At 40.2% G+C, this 20609-nt stretch overlaps 1 protein-coding gene across 1 annotated transcript in view; it reads left to right on the forward strand.

Annotated features, from left to right (window-relative positions):
• The window catches only part of LOC137372670 (heparan sulfate 2-O-sulfotransferase 1), a 241763-nt gene extending 222179 nt beyond the window's left edge, over window positions 1-19584 (forward strand). Inside the window, exons 4-7 of the mRNA XM_068036714.1 lie at window positions 7494-7632; window positions 12293-12390; window positions 15424-15581; window positions 16903-19584. Coding sequence (XP_067892815.1) covers window positions 7494-7632; window positions 12293-12390; window positions 15424-15581; window positions 16903-17129 — 622 coding nt within the window. The 3' untranslated portion in view covers window positions 17130-19584. The remainder of the gene's footprint in view (window positions 1-7493; window positions 7633-12292; window positions 12391-15423; window positions 15582-16902) is intronic.
• The last annotated feature ends 1025 nt before the right edge of the window (window positions 19585-20609 follow it).

A 20609-nucleotide genomic window follows, 5' to 3' on the forward strand; every position in this document is an offset into this window, starting at 1 on the left:
TATTTAAATGAGCACCGTGCGGGTGATCGCGGCGGCTCTTCGGCGAGCGGGCCGCCATTTATTGAGCTCGCCGCCGACAGCAACGGCGGGCTCTTAAAATCTAGCCCATTGAATTTAGGATGCTGCAGAAACACTGCATTCCTCTGAGCTGGTCATTCAATTTTATTTTTAAACAAAACATTTAATTATTAGTATTACTAGTATTAGTAGTAGGTACAGTAAAAAGATAAGGCTGAAGCGTTTGCAACAATCTTAGCCAGAAATGCCGAGTTGATGATACATCTCAGCCTCCTCCTGAAGTCCCCAGCATCGCAGATGTCAGACTTCAGCCAATTTGATTCACTCCGCGTGATATCAGGAAATAACTGAAGGCACTGGATACTGCAAAGGCTAAGGGCCCTGACAATATTCCGGCAATAGTACTGCAGGCCTGTGCTCCAGAACTTGCCGCGCCCCTAGCCAATCTGTTCCAGTTCAGCTAAAGCACTGGCATCTACCAGGCAATGTTGAAAATTGCCCAGGTATGCCCTGTACACAAAAAGGAGGACAAGTCCAACCCGGCCAATTACCACTCCCTCAGTCTACTCTCGATCATCAGTAAAGCGATGGAAGGTGTCATTGACAGTGCTATCAAGCGGCACTCGTTTAGCAATAACCTGCTCAGTGACGCTCAGTTTGGGTTCTGCCAGGGCCACGCATTTCCTGACCTCATTACAGCCTTGGTTCAAACATGGACAAAAGAGCTGAACTCAAGAGGTGAGGTGGGAGTGACTGCCCTTGACATCAAGGCAGCATTTGACCGAGTATGGCATCCAGGAGCCCTAGCAAAACTGAAGTCAATGGGAATTGGGGGAAAACTCTCCGCTGGTTGGAGTCATACCGAGCTCAAAGGAAGATAGTTGTGGTTGTTGGAGGTCAATCGTCTCAGCTCCAGGACATCACTGCAGGAGTTCCTCAGGGTAGCCTCCTAGGCCCAACCATCTTCAACTGCTTCATCAATGACCTTCCTTCAATCATAAGGTCAGAAGTGGGGATGTTCGCTGATGATTGCAAAATATTCAGCACCATATGCGACTCCTCAGATACTGAAGCAGTAAGTGTAGAAATGCAGCAAGACCTGGATAATATCCAGGCTTGGGCTGATAAGTGGCACGTAACATTCATGCCACACAAGTGCCAGGCAATGACTATCTCCAACAAGAGAGAATCTAACCATTTCCCCTTGACATTCAATGGCATTACCATCGCTGAATCCCCCACTATCAACATCCATGGGGCTACCATTGACCAGAAACTGAACCAGAGTAGCCATATAAATATATCAGGGAAGGCGGTGGCATAGTAGTGTTGTCACTGGACTAGTAACCCAGAGACCCAGGGTATTGCCCTGGGGAGATGGGTTCAAATCCCACCACAGCAGAAGGTGGAATTTGAATTCAATTAATAAATCTGGAATTAATTGTTGTAAATTGTTGTAAAAACCCATCTGGTTCACTCATGTCCTTTAGGGAGGAAATCTGCTGTCCTTACCTGGTCTGGCCTACATGTGACTCCAGACCCACAGCAATGTGGTTGACTTACATGAAATGGCCTAGCAAGCCACTCAGATGTATCTAACTGCTACGAAGTCAACCCCAAATGGACTGCTGCGGTTCAAGAAGGCAGCTCACCACCACCTTCTCAGGGACAATTAGGGATGGGCAATAATGCTGGCTTAGCCAGCGACGCCCAAATCCCATGAATGAATAAAAAAATATATATATATAAATACCGTGGCTACAAGAGCAGGTCAGAGGCTAGGAGTCTTGCGGCGAGTAACTCACCTCCTGACTCCCCAAAGCCTGTCCACAATCTACAAGGCACAAGTCAGGAGTGTGATGGAATACTCTCCACTTGCCTGGATGAGCGCAGCTCAAACAACACTCAAGAAGCTCAACACCATCCAGGACAAAGCAGTCCGCTTGATTGGCACCCCATCCACAAACATTCACTCCCTCCACCACCGACGCACAGTGGCAGCAGTGTGTACCATCTACAAGATGCACTGCAGCAAAGCACCAATGCTCCTTAGACAGCACCTTCCAAACCCGCAACCTCTACCACCTAGAAGGACAAGGGCAGCAAATGCATGGGAACGCCACCATCTGCAAGTTCCCCTCCAAGTCACACACTATCCTGACTTGGAACTATATCGCCATTTCTTTACTGTTGCTGGGTCAACTCCTAGATCTCCCTTCCTAACAGCATTTGGGTGTATCTACCTCACATGGACTGCAGTGGTTCAAGAAGGCAGTTCACCACCTCCTTCTCAAGGGCAATTAGGGGTGGGCAATAAATGCTTGGCTCAGCTGAGGATTGGTTCATAGTGATGAGGTGAGGTGGGGACGGTGGTAGAAGAAGAGAAAAAGTAAATGGTTGTGGAATAAAAATGTAGTTATAGCAGTGTTTTTTAACTTGCACATCTTTGGTAGTTTTTCCCCTCCTTCAAAACTATTTCAGTGCTTCCTACCTGGGGAGAACCACCAATGAGCTGACCATCTTTCCTTGAGAACAGAGTGTGCAGCGGTGGAAAAAATAACGCCAGCCTTGGAAATGCTGAGGCAACAAACAGAAATTCTCTGAGCAGCTTTTTAACCATTTATTGAACATCTTGCTTCATTATCTCCCAATAGAAGATAGTTGTACATATTTTTCCATTTCTATAATTGATATATCTGGTACACAAGCTGATTTAGCTGGTAAAGTAGATACGATACGAATTTCAGATATTTTTACAGTTTCTGATTCATTGGAAATATTCTGTACCACCTCTTTTGAGATTTTCCTGCTCATGTATACTATTACTAAAAGGGAATATATTTATTTTTACAACTTGTTCACTTTGGGTTTTGACTTCAGTTTATAAAATCTTTAATCTGTTAAAATTGATATTTGTCTATTAGACTGTAGAAAATTCTTTTTGGTAGTTCGGGGTGCTGAACCTTTAGAAAAGATGGGCTAAATGAAAATGGAAGTGGGGTAGCATTGATAATAAAGGATGAGATAAAGACAGTAGGAAGAAATTATCTTAGTCCAGAAAATCAGGATGTCGAATCACTATGGGTGGAGCTAAGAAACAACAAAAGGCAGAAATCACTGGGTGTAGTTTATAGCCATGCCCCCCCCCCCACCCCCCAACATTGTTGGACAAAATATAATTAAGGAAATTAAAGGAACATGTAATAAGGGTAGTGCAGTAATCGTGGGAAACTTGAATCTTACAGATTGGGTAAACCAAATTGGAGGATGGGTTCATGGAATACATCCGAGACAATTTTCTAGAACCATGTTTTTTTTTTAATTCTTTCATGGGATGTGGATGTCGCTGTCAAAGGCAGCATTTGTTGCCCATCCGTAATTGCCCTTGACAACTGAGTGGTTTGCTAGGCCATTTCAGAGGGCATTTAAGAGTCAACCACATTGCAATGGGTCTGGAGTCATCTATAGGCCAGGCCAGGTAAGGACGACAGATTTCCTTCCCTAAAGGACATTAGTGAACCAGATGGGTTTTTACGACAATCAGTGACAGTTTAATGGCACCATTACTGAGACTAGCTTTCAATTCCAAATTTTTTTAATTAATGAAATGTTAATTAATTGGTATTAAATTCCACCAGCTGCCATGGTGCGATTTGAACCTGTGTCCCCAGGGCATTAGCCTGGGCCTCTCAATGACTTGTCTAGTGGCATTACCACTACACCACCATCTCCCCACAGCAATATTCCGAGGAACTAAGGACCAGGATATTTTAGATCTAGTACTGTGCAGTGAGACCGGGTCAACTAAGGTCCAAAGCAGGATCTTAAATTTAAATAAAGCCAGTTACAGAAGTGGAGGGATGAGCTGGCTGAGGTCGTTTGGGGAATTAGGCTGGTAGTTAAGTTATGGGAAACATTTGAAGAAATAATACATCATTCACAACAAATACACATTCCCTTGAAGCATAAAAACTCCACTGAAATAGTTCTGTAGCCATGGCTAAATAGAGAAGTTAAAGGTAGTTTTAGGTTAAAAGAAGAGGTTTGCAGTGTTGCCAAAAGGCATAGTAAGCCTGAGGATTGAGAGAATTTTAAAAATCAGCAAAGGGTGACCAAGAAATTGATAGAATGAGTAAATATAGTAAAGGTAAACTAGCAAGAAATATACAAATAGATTGTAAGAGCTTCTGCAAGTATGTAAAAAGGAACAGATTAGTGAAAGTAAACATGGGTCCATTGGAGGCAGAGGTAGAAATTATGACGGGGAATGAGGAAATGTCAGAGATGTTACACAAATATCTTGTGTTTGTCTTCGGGGTAGAAGATGCATAGAATGCAGCAGAAATTATGGGGAACCAAGGATCTAATGAGAGTGAGAAACTTAATGTAATTAACATTAGTAAAGCAAAAGTACTGAAGAAATTAATGCGTCTTAAAGCTGACTCACTGCCTGGATCTGATGGCCTACACCCTAAGATTTTAAAAGTTGCAGGAATGGTGGTTGCATTGGTTTTGATCTTAGCTTGGTTTTAGATTCTAGACAGTCCCTGTGGATTGGAAGGTAACAGATGTAACCCTGCTATTGAAAAAAGGAGGGAGAGAAAAAGTGAACAATCAGCCAGTTAGCTTGACATCAATAGTAGAAAAGTGCTACAATCTGCTATTAAGGATGTGGTAACAGGGCACTTGGAAAATCACTATGATTAAGCAGTGTCAGAACGGTTTTACGAGAGGGAAATTGTGTTTAACAGATGTATTAAGAGTTTTTTGACGGTGTAACTTACTAAAGGGGAACAATTGGATGTAATTTATTTGGATTTTCAGAAAGCATTCGATAAGGTGCCATACAAGAGCTTGTTGCACAAGATTAGGACTCATGGGATTGGGGTAATATATTAACATGGATTAAAGATTGGTTAGCAGACAGAAAACAGAATAGGAATAAATTGGTCATTTTCAAGATGGCATGGTATGGCTCGTGGAGCGCAGCAAGCTTGGGCCTCAGCTATTTACAATCTATATCAATGACTTATATACTATGTCCAAGTTTGCTGAAGATACAAAGCGAGGTGGGAAAGTAAGCTATGAGAAGGACTTACAGGCTGAAAAGGGATATAGACTGGTTAAGTGATTGGGTAAGAAGGTGGCAGGTAGAGTATACTATGGGAATATGTGAAATTATCCACTTTAGTAGGAAGAATGGAGAAGAAAATTTTTTTTTATAAAGGTGATTGCTAAATGGTGGTATTCACAAGGATTTGGGTGTCCTTGTTCATGAATCACAGAAAGTTAATACACAGATACAACTAGTGTTATGACTAGGTGAGGAGGGGATCTCAGGCTCCCCTTTCACCCTTTCTCTTGTTTGACTGCAACACGGTTTATCCTTTCTTAGCACAGTGGTTGAGCTAACCACCTCAGTGAGCGTTTGCTCCTGTTCCTCTGACGTGATTGCAAAAGAACCAATCAGACAGGTTTCCTTGAGTTTAAACAAGAAAGTGGTAAGTTTATTACTTTGTTTATTAACACTTTGTCCGATTTAAAATACTAAAAATATGCTACACATTCACCCACATTCATGCACGGTGGTTGGCTTGCTTTGCTCAGGGCTCCTGAAGGCAGGATGGGTGGTGGTTTCTCTTCCCCCTAGTCGCTGGCTGTAGCGGTCTGTAGGCTTAGGGGAGCTTCCAGTCGCTGCCGGATCTTCTCCTGATGTTTTCTGGGGGGGAGAGATCGAGCCTGCTTTGCTGCTGACTTTTCAGTTACAAAGTGACTCCTGACAACACAGCCTAGCGCCAACATCATCAGAGCGCTCCCAGCTTTGCACATGCGCGGAACGGACCGTTGTCAGTATGGCGCTGCGCATGTGCAGCCTACACCCGGCTTACCAGGGCTAATTTGCACCTGCGATGGCAGGAGGGAGCAAGGTACTGTTGGGGGTGGGATGGAGGCGGCGATCACAGCTACTGTGGGCATTTGGATTTCATGTTGTTTTTCTGATAAATTGAGCAGCGCCATCTTTACTAGCAGCTGGCATAAACGTCGCAGACAGTGACGTTTCAGTGCATGAGGCTTCATTTGTGCATGTCAAGTACTGTGCCACCTAGTGTGCATTGTCAGCAAATGCAGCCTTTCAGTTGCTGCCTGTCTGCTGTCTGTGTGATAAAGCTTACAGTATATTCAGAGCTGCGCAGGCAGTCACTATCAATGAGGTTTTATCTCCTCTGAGATTCAAGGTGCTACATGCCTCAGGAGGTCCAGTCACACTGGGAGGGGATTGCCTCTTTCAAAGTCAGTGGGTGTAGATGGCCTTGTCGACCATGTTGATAAAGCCACTGTAGGTAATTCAATCACTGAGAGCAAGCCATTGTTCAGGCAGAGTTTGTTTAGTCTTTTCTTCTCCAGTTTAATCTGGTGTTCCAAATGTAAATTGCAGTGGCCATCTTGGCTGCCAGTTTTTTTAAAAGTTAACTTGTAGGATTTTTCCATTAAAAGGCTAATGCAAGTGTCCAACCAATGAAATTAATATTTCCCATTTGGCATATAGGGTCTTCCTGACACAAGCAATTAGGAAGGTGAATGGTATGTTCGCCTTTATTGCAAAGGGGTTGCCATATAAGAGTAAGACAACGCATGGAGTGCTGTGTGCAGTTTTGGTCTCCTTACCTAAAGAAGGTTAGACTTGCTTTAGCAAGAGTGCAGTGAAAATTCACTAGATTTATTCAGGGGATGTGAGGGCAGTCCAGTGAGGAGATACAGTTGAATGGGCCAGTATTCTCTGGAGAAGAATGAGAGGTGATCTAAGTGAAATATATAAAGTTCAGAGAGGACTTGACAGGGTAAATGCTGAGAAGCTGTTTTCCCTCCTGATTTCCTGGGAAATAAAGATTGTTTTTTTTTCGATGCCATTCTCCTGGAATATATAAAATGGGGTTAAAGTTTTCACATTTCAAGTACTTATTTAGATTTTTCAGTCAAGGTTTGGTTTTGGCAATGTGCGTGCAATATATTTAATTTATAATCCATCATCACAAGTAAAGTTCTATGTAATACTTTAACTGCATTAACAAAGCCAAATGGAAACTTAATTAAAACTAGTAGATACTAAATTCTAAGTATGGATGTAGTAAATGAATGGCATCTGTTTATAAACACAGCACTGATTTTATTCAGTTACAATACGAGATTTACAGACATAGCCACAATTTTGGTACTTGTTGCAAAGCTTTATAAGATGGAACTAATCCAGAGTTCTTTTCTTTGTTGTTGTAAACATGATACTGGCTTGATTGCATGAGAAACTGTACTCAGAAAGTATAAACAGAGAAGCATTGAAATGATATAACTAAATTTAGAAAATATTTAATAGGTCTCAGAAAAATTAACAGTTGCTCTCAAAGCAATATTGAAAACTGCTTTACCTCACATTGAACACTGAAATAACCAATAAATGTTTCTTCTTCCCATTACTTCAGATACGGTGTGAAAAAGAAACCCATCTACGTAAATGTAATTCGAGATCCAATTGAGCGACTGGTGTCATACTACTATTTTCTGCGCTTTGGTGATGATTACAGGCCTGGTCTAAAGAGAAGAAAACAGGGAGATAAAAAGGTAAGATAATTTGCATCAGAGAATGTAACATACACAACATAACAGTGTTTGGAATATTATTTAAAAAGCTAAATAGCCAGGTCAAAATAAAGGAATGCTGCAGCTTCTCAATTTTTTAATTCCAAGGGCTGTTTTAATTTGCTCAGTTAATTCGCTGAAAATTGATATAATACTCATTCCAGTCTTCTGGATGAAGCACCTTTGTAATTTTCTAGCATTATATGAAGACTTAACACTGTCCAACTTTCTGTCTCATTCTTGCCATTGACGTTCACCCTGGAAAGTGCTTCTATATTGTTTAAGTGGGCTGTATAGAATGGAAATGATTCCTTTAGCATTTTAATACAGATGGCTTTAATAACAGAACTGGTTATGATTACAAGTAGAGGTGATTACAGAGTAATCTTTCCATCATTTGTGGTGTTCAGCTGTTTCCCCACTAAACAGTATTCCTATCTGAGGAACTCTTAAGATGGAATATCCACAAGATAAAGATATTTTATTCATATTTTGTTTAATTTAATAATGCTTCATATTTATTATTTTTTCTATTGCTTAAATTACTATTTTATGGTTCCATTGAGTATTGAAAATTAAGTAAATTTAATTCAGATTTGCCTGATAGTTCAGTGACTTTATCCAGTGAGTAGCTGAGTCAGAAGGTTCTAAGCTCAATCTCTGCCTACTTGGAGTTAACCCATCTCAGCTAGGGTACCAGTGAATACTATTGTTTGCCTCAGGGAACTAAGTTACAGATGAGAAACTGTGCCACAGTAACCCTCCCCTGCAGAAATTCTGTGGATGAATGTTGGAGAAGGACAGGATCAGGTTCAGCTGTGATTCCCACCCATATTAAATAGCTTGTTGATGCCCATTCATCAAGCTTATATGTGAATGCTGGTATCATAGAGCACGCATAGTGTCAATTGCCAGGAAGGAAGAAAGAAAAATAACTGGAATTTCTATAGAGAACCTTTTATAACCTCAGGTAGTGCCAAAGCACTTCACTGCCAATGAAATAATTTTCAAGTGTAACCACTATTACAATGTAGGGGAAAATAGCAGCCTATTTGCACACAGCCAGGTACAATACAGCACAGTACCATAGTGGTTATATTACTGGACGAGTAATCCAGATACCTGGATTTATGATCCAGAAACGTGAGTTCAAATCCCAACAGGGTAGCTAGAGAATTTAAATTTAGTTGAATAAACCTGGAATAAAAAGCTAGTATCAGTAATGGTAACCATAATTGTTGTAAAAATCCATCTGGTTCTCTAATGTCCTTTGGCAGAAGGAAATCTGCCATCCTTACCTGGTCTGGCCTATGTGTGACTGCAAATGCAGAACAATGTGATTGATTCTTAACTGCCTTTTGTGAAATAGCGTAGTGAGCCCCTCAGTTGTATTCAAGAAGGCAGCTCATCCGCACCTTCTTGAGAGCAATAAAGCCTTGCCTTGCCAGCAACGCCCACATCCTGTGAATTATTTTTTTTAAACTAATGATATAATGACCAGATAATCTGCTTTTAACAATGATAGTTGAGTAATGAATGTTGGCTTGGACAGTAGGAGAATTCTCCTTCTTTATATGGGACCATGGTATCTCTTACATTCCCCCAGGGCAGCAGACAGGGCTTTGATTCAACTTCTTATTCAAAGGATGGTGCCTCCAACAAAGCAGTACTCCTTCAGTACAGCCCTGAATTGTCAGCTGCGATAATGTGCTCAAGTTTCTGGACTGGGGTTTGAACCTATGACCATCAGACTTTGAGGCAAGAGTATTGCTCCTGAACCAAGGCTTTCACTTAGTCTAGAGTCTCTGGGAAAGAAGGGAAGGGAGAAAATTGGTGAAGAAAAACAAATTTCAAAACTTGAAATAAGTTCATCTTTGTAATTCTTGCTGCACCTAGAGGTATTACTCTGTTTTACAAATTTCAGATGTGTAACTGCGAGTTGTAAATGGAGAATAACATCACTCGAGTTGAGTTACCAGAATATAATCTAATCAAAGGTAGATCGCAACTGCAAAGCTCAAGTTTTTGTTATAACCGAGCTGAACCTCAAGATGAGATTGCAGCCTTGAGCTCCCTCCCTTTTATTGATCTGCGTGTTGCAGTTCTTTGATGTGTGGTGTTTGAAAGAATTTATGATCACAATCATGAATTACTGTTAGTTTAGGGAAATCTCTGTCTGATTAGAGGAAAATCCTGAGTATTATGTTATATATTGGTTCTTCAGCTGGATACATTAATACATTATCTTAGAAGACCCAGAAATTAAAAGACAACCACGAAAATATGTGATCTTCTAATTAACTGGTCTTCTGATCAATATTCTAAGTAACTGGACATCATGCACTGTAAAACTAATTATCAATGGGGTAAGAAAAGGCAGATAAGTGTAAAATGCTTTAGATTTATTTTTGCATGTACTTTTTCTTTTTGCTTTTTCTACCCCACCCCCCCCCACTCCCAATCTTCTTCTTGCACCTAATTTCAAGCTGAGAGCTCAAATCAGGTAACCTGTTCCCAGGGATCTTTCTATGGTATATGCTAGCTTGGCACGAGAATGAGCAATAAAGTATGTGACTTTGGTGAGCCTGCATTGTGTAGTGGTGGAGTCATTGTATCGTATTTGGTGCAAAGGAAAGGTACCTCTAAATCAGGGTTGTCGAACCTTTTCACGTGAAGGGCAACATTACAATTTTTCTCTTCGATAGGGGGGCCACTTGTCAGTGAGACAATTTCGAAAAAAATAAAGGCATTAAAAATTTAGCTTTCTATTAATCAAAACAACAACAAATGTGCACTTTTGTGAAGAAGCTTTAATGAGAAGACGAATTTATTGACTTACTTTATTTTCACTATGTTGGACACTGATTTAGTGAGATACCTGGGCATTTTTTTGCTTGCACAACTAATCATTGTTTGCCCACATACTTGTAGTGATGCAGGATATTCTGGATAGATGCCATTCTGTCAGGAGTGATCTTGATCACTCTCTCTCCCAGCACCCCCCTATCTCTGTGTCCTGCCCCCTCTCTGTGTCTTTGTCTCCCCTTCCCCCCCACCCCGTCTCTGTCTTTTCCCCCCTCCCCCCCGTCTCTGTCTTCTGCCCCCCCCCCCCCCCCCCACACTCTTAGCGCCATCCTCGCTCTGTGCAGACCGCGGGAACACTCAACAGATGGTTGTTCAGTTTTTTTAAAAAACATCTTGCTGTCAGTTTCACTGCTGACAGGTGCTCACATCAGGAACAGCCATTTCCCAACTTCAGATAGATTTGGGATTTTCCAGCGGTTTCCGATTTTTTTTTTTAAAACCTGCTGGAAAATCCCGAATCTGTCGAAGTTGGCAAACGGCTGTTGCCGATGTGAACACCTATCAGCTGTGAAACTGACTTGTGATTTTTTTTTTTAAAGCCAGTCTGCAAGAAGAAGCAGTAGAAAATTTCTCATCTCCAGTTACGGCAAGGATGAGGAACGGCCCGGTACAGTTTACATCCGCAGGCCGGATCCTTGCCTGTGGGCCATATGCTGGACAACCCTGCTCTAAATCTAATTTGTTTATAGAAAATTGCCTCCATGTTTCACTTGTCATGGGAAATCATGTTGCTAGAATTTTCTCTGACGTCACCAATTATTGCATTGAAGGGAGGTATCATTTCACTGATACTCAAGAATTTTAATTTTTGCAGGTCAAACCAAAGGTTTATGTGGGTCCATACAACTACATGTATTTCATTTGAAAACATTATTGGTGAACGCATTACAAAACTAAGGTTAACAATCTGGAGTGTGCCTTCTTGTATTGTTTTTGGCAGGCCCAGATCTACCAGAGAAGGTCTGAGGTCTCTACTCACTTCAGGGACCAGTATGTGAGAGGTTCTTTATGAAGGCTCTCTCTAAGATAGCTATCAACATCGGTTGGTGTGCTTACACTGAACATCGTTGTTCTCATCCGGCCCATAGTATTATTAGGACTTTGGCACTTCAGCATCTTCAACAAATCTATATACCAGTTTTTACTTGATTATATTTCTACTTATGAAGGTTGAATGAATAATGAAGCATGTTATTACCCATTACAGATATAGTCTTTATTCCAGAATTAAGTTCAACTTTCACATCTAAGACTGTCATATGTACAGTAGTAATCTAAAGAGGCAACAATCTATCTTCTAAAATAATAGCAATTTATGCTGTTAAACTGGACATTTGGCAAATGTACACTGCTTTGCAAACTAAATATATTTGGGCTTAATCTAATAAAATGATCAAACACAGCTGGTGTTGTAATATTGAAGGAGTGGCAGGCTAATAAAATATTTTCAACCAGCATTTCTCAACTTTTGTTTACTTAAATTTGTGTAAGAATTGGAATTCTGCTCAAATTAGATATAAAACGCCATATACCTTTACTGCAGTGCTTTGGTTGATGTGTAGTTTGTTGCAACATGTTCAAAATTAATTGAGTTAAAAATAATGTAGTGTCTTAAGATTGCAATGCTGACTTTGACATCATGAAGTTTCTGAAGCATTGGTTTGAAAGTCTGAATTGACTGGTAGCACTTATTTCTGCTTGTACTGACTTACTGTTGGCTTGCAGCAATCTCTTTTCTTTCTTCCCCCACCACCACCCCCCCACCCCCCAACTTCAGACATTTGATGAATGTGTTGCAGCTGGTGGGTCAGACTGTGCTCCAGAAAAACTTTGGCTTCAGATTCCTTTCTTTTGTGGCCACAGCTCAGAATGTTGGTAGGTACAATAGAAAATATAAAGTATTTCATTAAAGCTGGTAATGAATATTAATTTTTTTAAATAAAATACTGACTTGCTATATATTATGGTGTATTTGGCAGATCACATACTGTACCTTTATAAGCATACTAATTTACAGAAAAGTATTTTTCAAGGCATGGATGGTAAATCATTCCATAGAGTATAATTTGTAAATTGGATTGAAATGCAGCCTGAACTGATGAGTCCTATAAAGTCCTATATTGGATAAACTTAGGGAATAAGAATGGGCACATAGCACAAAGAATTGGCATTAAGATAGTAATGGGAACAGTTGAGATCTTGGGTGAAATGGCAGATTTAACACATTTAATGGTGACAGATGCAGTTCAACCCTGATGTAAAGTCATTAAATTAGGCATAACTGAGAATGTGGATTACAGCTTTAATGACCATGGATAACAAAGCAGAAAAGAGAATCTGGGATTTTGATTCCATGTTTGCAGCGATTGGAAGAAGTGCAAGTCAAATGTTGGCATGCAACTAATGCTGCAACTTACAAGTCTGAAGAGGTGATTTTGATTTTGTATCTAGCCTTGTTCAGGCCGCATCTGGAGTATTGTGTTCATTTTTCGTTGTGTTTCAGAATTATTGTAACAGGTCCAAAGGTGGGCTACACTGTTGTATCCTAAACTTAGAGGGTTGAGGAAAGATTGACTACCCAGGTGGTTTACAATTTGGACAAGAGGGGGATGAGGGAAGACCTTGATTTGAGGTCTCAATTTGTCATGGGTTTAGAGAGCTCTTCTGTTCGGTGCAAGATTCAAGGGGCACAGTTTAATGTGGAAAGAAAATATAGACAAAGAACAATTTTTAGGAAGGAGATGATGGAATTGTGGTACAATTTATTAGCAAGGATGGTGGTACAGAAAATTGTGTGCAATTTTAAAAGAAGGACTGGGTGAATTTGTGATAGGAAAGGAGATACGGAACAATTAGTTCCAGAATCTCAATAAGGACTCTGATGGGAAGCTTAGAAAGATAGGCTAGATGACCAATGATCTTCTCTTGCCCAAAACATTACTCTGTTAGTATGTTACCTTCTGTCATAAAGAGTTGAAAGCCCCTCACTCTGTAAGCTGCCATTCATCAAATAGCTTTGTCCATTCATGGATACAGGCCCACATCACAAAGCAGCCTGGTTTGGCACAAGTTGTACTACACTCTAAATCTCACTTTGGGTTGCAGTGAGGATGAGTAAAGTGAAAAATAGAAACTTTCTTAGTGCAGTTGTTCTTCTGAGGTTGTGGTTCAGACACAAAGGAGCACTCATGCCTCTGAGTCAGAAGGTGATAGGTGAGGCCAGAATCCTGGATTTGAGCACATAATCTAGGCTGGTGCTTCAGTGCAGTACTGAGTGAATACTGAGAGGTGCTGTTCTTTGGATAGGACAATAAACCGAGGCACTGCCACTACACATTTAAGTGGTCATTGGATAGACATGTGGATGAAAATGGAATAGTGTAGGTCAGATGGTTTCACAGGTCGGCGCAACATCGAGGGCAGAAGGGCCTGTACTGCGCTGTAATATTCTAATTCTAATAACAAGCAGTTGTGTCTTGGATTATATTGTAACATGTTTGTCATGTGATACAGCACTTTCTAAAAGTTTGGTAGGGTCTTTGTTCACAACAGGAGTTTTTACTTGTGGCATGATCTGATTTGCCTTCAAGGAGAGGTCCTTAGTAGAATCCAAGTCATTTCTTGTTAAAGGAAGGGCAAGGTTCTTGTGCCTGCAAACATGTTTGATGATCTATGGAGACATCATGAATGCAAAGAAAATAGTGATTTAGACCATTTCTGCTCTTTTGAGTTCAAGATGATCCTTTGAATGCTGTATCTGAGTGCAGGTTGTTTGCTTTTGAAGTGCAGAGTCAGGATCTTTTACAAGCTGCAGTGTTTCAACATTTATTAATGGTCAAAGGCAATACTGAAGAATTTACTTGGTTTCAAATCACTTTTTTAATTTTAGGATGCAGATATTGCCTTTTAAATTGCCTCGGATTTAATTTATACGTCAATTCTGATCAGCCTTATGCTACAGTGAAATAATGTGGGTGTCAGTGTAACATTTCATCCTTTAGAAACACACATTTTAAGAAAGTAAAACCTGAAATATCCTTCATGGTCTAAGCTTTTGAATCTACACAGCAAATTGCAGACTAGCTAACATCCCAGCATAACAGTGAATTACTAGTAGCCATCATTAAACTTGAACTTTCAAACAAAACCTTTTGGTTATATTCAGGAGTAATCCTACTTGCCTGGTCATTGACTTTTTGAAGAGTTGCTAAAATGGACAGTTCCAGTTTGGATTTCACACCTCATACACAGCCAGACGTTTATGCTACCCAGAATGTCGGTCAGGAGAGGTCCACGGGTATTGCAGGCTGATCGCAGCAACTGAGACTTTGCTGTAGAAGATCCACTGACATAAATGTCCACATTGAGAGTTTTTTAACGTTATTATGCTGTTGACAAATAATCACCACATGACACATTTTTAGCTTGACTGAGTATTGTAAAACTATGATGTAATTGGATGCAACTCCAAAGTATATTCTGATATAAATTGCATTTTATTTGAAAACTTAGAAATTGCAGCTCTCAGTAGGATGTATGTTAAACGTAGATGTGAAGAATATGCCAGTGGTTTTCCACTGACCTTGCTAATGACTACCTGTCTGTGAACAGTACAAAATCCAGGCTGCCCAGTGACCAGTCACAGCATTTGCCAGAGTGTCAGTAAACCGACCAGACTTGAAGCTCTAAGGTTGCAAATAAAGCTCATTATTCGCGTTGGTAAAAATAGTGGCACCTGTGACCTATTTCCTAAACACCACAGATTTTAATAAGCTTGTAACACTGTGACAGGAAAGAAAGAGATTAATTACTTGTCCTATTCTAGTTGCAATTAAAATGGGTAAGGATCTGTGCAAATCCTTTTTCTGTCTGTATACTGCCGATCATCATTACTCTTTGTCATTATAGGAATGTGGGAAGCAAATGGGCTTTGGAGCAAGCCAAATACAACTTGGTTAACGAGTATCTCCTTGTCGGAATAACTGAGGAATTGGAAGACTTTATAATGCTCCTGGAGGCAGCTTTGCCACGCTTTTTTAGAGGAGCAACAGAACTATATCGTACAGGTCAGTCAGAAAATGCTGCATGTTTGAAAATGTATTAATAATCACTTAACATTATTATAAGATATCCTTGTTTTAGTTCTAAAAATTTTTTTTAAATGTCTTTTGAGTATCAATATCACCTGAATCCTTGGGCTAGATTCTATTATTTGGTATGAAATACAGGTGAGATCCACCAATTTTAATATTCAATGTTTTATTTCTGGGGCAGTTTTCTCTAGCTGTATTTGAACTGGATCATCCCTGAGACCCCAAGTGATACAGTAGGTTGAAGCAGCAGCAACTAAAAGTTAATGAATAAAGATTGTGCATGAGCAACATGCTGGGTGCAGTGCCAAAGAGTGGGTGATCCCCAAACTTGATACTCCCACTCCAGTAAGTTTACTGTGATAAGCCAGGGTGCAACCCAGACCCCTTCTGCAGAGCAGAGGAAGCAATCATCATGCTACTGTGCAGTGCCTCCTCATGGCCATTCCACATCAGCAGTGGTTATGTTGTTCACAGAGACTGAAGGCAAGTTACGGGTAAAGACCATTCCTATCCATTTATTTCTTTTTAATACATTTGTATTTGTAACAGTTGTAATCTTCTACTGCCAGAGCTGCTGAGTGTTTCCAGAATTTTCTGTTTTATTTCAGATTCCCAACATCCACAGTATTTTGCTTTTGTAATCTTCTTAGCAACTGCTGCACTCTTAAACACTTTATTAGGATCCATTGGACTGTTAATCCTTAGAATATTCAAAAATATTTACTTCATTTCTGTCTCTGTTAAAATATTCCCAGCCAGTCTCTTAAGTTACATTTTGGTTGTTGCATAATTAGCCTCAGTGCCATCAGGCTGGCATCAAAATGAATCAGGGTTCCCGTTGATCATTGCTAACCATTGAGACCCTCTGGAAGTGTGTGCATCAAGTGAGGACAGAGGCAGAGTGTTTATTGTGATCCAGATTTAAATATGTGGCAAGAACAGCCAATTGAGTGAGATACTGCAAGGTCATTTCCTGTAGATATTTTTTCCAACATACCTTCCAACTGCCTTCTCTGAAAATGTGGCAAAATCAGAGGGGAAAACAAAAGAGAAAAAAATACAGCTATTTTCTATAAGATGTAAGCTGTTCTTTTGTCTATAAGGAAAAGCAAAACTTTAGTAATATTCTTTCATTAGCAATGTTTTCTGCTTCAACTAAGCTGTAACAATTTAATCTTTGCACAGAAGTGAAACCCACTGTAACCTACTGAGTTAACCTGTGTAGATGCACATTGAATACTAAAAACTCGTATGTTGCTCTTTGTTTCTGGCTTCCTCCTTCACATTCAAACAGGAAAGAAATCTCATCTTAGAAAAACAACAGAGAAGAAGCTGCCTACAAAAGAAACCATTGCTAGACTGCAGCTGTCTGAGATCTGGAAAATGGAAAACGAGTTCTACGAGTTTGCTCTGGAACAGTTTCAGTTTATTAGAGCTCACGCAGTGAGAGAAAAGGATGGCGAACTTTACCTCCTTAGCAAGAGCTTTTTCTATGAAAAAATCTATCCTAAAACAAACTAAGAACAGTTTTCACCACAGTGACCTGGAGAACTGCATCAAAAATGTCTTTCTGCTGAATCAGTTGCAACCTTGAACAATCCAATGAATTTTTTTTCCAATAAAAGCAGAAAAGAATTCTTGTTCTGCAGTTTGTATCAAATCTGCCATGAGCCACTTCCATCTGTAAAGATTTTAGGACCAGGAATTAGATGCATTAATGGACAAATGAGCAAGGAAACCCATTTACACAAACCGTGCACCAATTGTGTAGATGGCATTCTGTCATTATTACTAATCAGATTGTGGTATGTTTTAGGGATTCCTGTGTCTTGTAAACTTTTACCTGTAGAACAATTTTTTACTAGGGTGCTTTCTAAAGTGTTTCAAAGTATTGTAATTTCAGAGTAAGAAAAAAGACAAAATGCTGTATATATTGCACATTTTATGTGTTTGGACCAAAAGGTTACAAAAGAACGTTTGAAGTATTTATTTTGCACCAGTTTTATTACAGGTGGTGTTATTGAACACGTCACATCCAACATACCGTACACCTTTTTACTCGGTACGTCGTGTCAATTTAGATTTGTAGACTAAAATTTCCTCAGTTGTTTGTATCATGGAGAATAATATAACAACGGGCAAACCTGCAGTACAGAGACATGGAAGTTACAGAGATGCCATCTTGGAGAGTGTGCTGCGTAGCACATTTGGCTGCACTTACTTGCAGTTAGGAAGTAACATTTTTAAACAAATAAAGGTGTTTGCTCAGTGGAGCGTGATATTCAGAGTGTTAATTAATGTCATTACTGCCTAATTTCCCTTCTGGTTAAGTCAGTGTTAGTAGGTTTTCATTGTTATTTCCAATCCCTATTTGAAGAGTAATATGGAGTAGTGTGTTGCATTTCTAAACAATTTTTTAAATGTACTTTTCTTGCAAATTAAATGAAAATCCAGTAGGCTTGCTGTGCTTTCAGTGAGGGCATTGCACAGCTGAATTTCACACACGAGAGATTTCCTTTCTGTCTCTCAATTGCATGCTATCAATTGAGAAAATCTGCCCCCAACCGCTGCACCTGGTGACATCTGTGGTAGAGGAACCTTTTGGCTGATACTTCACTGGTTCCTCTATGTTTTGTTTCGTCCTCATTAAAAATTTGCCAGCTTCCAAGATAAATCAACCTATATTATTTTTTTAAAGTTTCAGCAAATGTTTTCCATGGGACTTAAATGGGCTGCATTTTCCGCTGGGCGGTAAAGCCATCAGAGGTGGTGAAGGTAGGACACCCACTCACCACCCCATCCCTGCTGTAACCCAACCCATTTTTCTCAGTTGTGGTCGATTATGTTTGCAGAGTGGACCTCTCGGTAATGTCAGGAGTTTACCACTGTATATCAGTGGGAATCTAGCTGCAGCACCAGAAAGAGCAGCAGCAATAGTTAGAGGACAAACTCTCCCAAAGCTATCATGGAATCTACAATTTCATTAAATACTGGCCCTGAATGAGCCCATATCAAACCTGCCAGCAGTGGATGAGCAGAGGATTGAAGACTTTGTGCCTGTCTTGCTCTCCAGGCTGAGTATTGTCACCCATGTTCTTGCTGTGAGTTGGCAGGACAAAGACAGAGAAATAGGCTGGTTTCCTCAGCCCTCTGTTATGCTGTCGTTTAAATGGCTAGAAAACTGCGATACCTAGTGTGAAGTGAGAATGAAAATATGAAGTCGAATTTAAGGGCATGGAATCGACAGTAGAATATATTGAGCTGGGAGTCATCTTTTGGAGATTAGAGTGGCAGCAACAAAGTTGTACTTTTCATAGTCCCAAGATCGTTTATTTGAAATTCTCATTACTGTGAAGGCTCTCGTGTATTCAGCTAAGGGTCACATGTTAAATTTCATAGTCCTTTTTGTATTATCTCTCTGATATAGAACTGCTGATGACCTATGAAGAGTTGTAATCCCTGCACATTGACAACAAGGGGAAGGGGTGGGATGTTCAGCATTAACCACTATGAAATAAGTTTATTGTCTGGTTTGGGGGTTCTCAAGTATTTGGTGTTAGAAGATTTTTAAGCTTTTAGATGTTTGCTGTATATTTAGAGGTGGAGTTATATTTATGTTCCAATGTGTGAATGATATTCCCATCATTGTTTCCCATCTTGCAAGGAGCAGTATGTTGGTGCTAAAGGCATAAATAGATGAGGTACAGAATGTAAATACTGGGAAAACATGGATTGTGCTCTGTATAACTGTTTAAAACACAAGAAGCTGAATAGTGCCTTCCTCATCACAATCCATGTTGTAAGAAGTGTACATTTTGAATTCATTTGTGCATTGTAAACAACACCAATGTCTTGACACTTTGTGTAGAATCAGTTACAGATGATTGTTCTGTTTTCTCTTCCATAATTTTTTTGTTTGTAGCTTTTCAGTTTTCCTGATGCAAATGCTCCCCAATAAATAAAGCTGTACAAAATCTTTGCATTGTAATCTATATGCACTGTAATCTGTCACCCATAGCTCTATGATGTATTTGCTTCGAGCTTGCTTCCAAAGCCAATGTTGATAAGTATCTACAGAATTGTTTCTCGAATTTCTGTAAAACTAATACACCATCCATAAGAGAGACAACAGCAACTTATATTTATATAGTGCCTTTGACATAAGATTGGAGAGAAGCAAAACAGGTAACTTGTCAGGGGTGTGGGAACATAGAAAATAGGAGGAGGAGTAGGCCATTCGGCCCTTCGAGCCTGCTGTGCCATTCATTATGATCATGGCTGATCATCCAACTCAGTAGCCTGTTCCTGCTTTCCCCCATATCCTTTCATCCCTTTTGCCCCAAGAGCTATATCTAACTCCTTCTCGAAAGCATACAATGTTTTGGCCTCAACTGCTTTTTACAGTAGCGAATTCCACAGGCTCGCCACTCTCTGGGTTAAGTAATTTCTCCTCATCTCAGTCCTGAAAGGTTTACCCCGTATCCTTAGACCATGACCCCTCGTTCTGGACTCTCCCACCATCGGGAACATCTTTCCCGCATCTACCCTGTCAAGTCCTGTTAGAATTTTATAGGTTTCTATGAGATTCCCCCTCACTCTTCTGAACTCCAGCGAATATAGATAGAGTCATAGAGTCGTACAGCACAGAAACAGGCCCTTTGGCCCACCGCGTCCATGCCGACCATAATGCCTATCTATCTAATCCCACCTGCCTGCATTAATACCATATCCCTCTATGCCTTGCTCATTCAAGTACCTGTCCAGATGCCTCTTAAATGTTGCTACTGTTCCTGCCTCCACCACCTTCTCTGGCAGCTCATTCCAGATACCCACCATTCTTTGTGAAAAAATTTACCCCTTTGATCCCCTTTAAATCTCCTCCCTCTCACCTTAAATCTATGCCCTCTAGTTTTAGTCACCCCTACCATGGGAAACAGACTCTGGCTATCTACCCTATCTATGCCTCTGATAATTTTATATACCTCTATCATGTCCCTTCTC

This window comes from Heterodontus francisci, chromosome 8 (genome assembly GCF_036365525.1).
Source record: "Heterodontus francisci isolate sHetFra1 chromosome 8, sHetFra1.hap1, whole genome shotgun sequence".
In the NCBI taxonomy this organism is placed as follows: Eukaryota; Metazoa; Chordata; class Chondrichthyes; order Heterodontiformes; family Heterodontidae; genus Heterodontus; species Heterodontus francisci.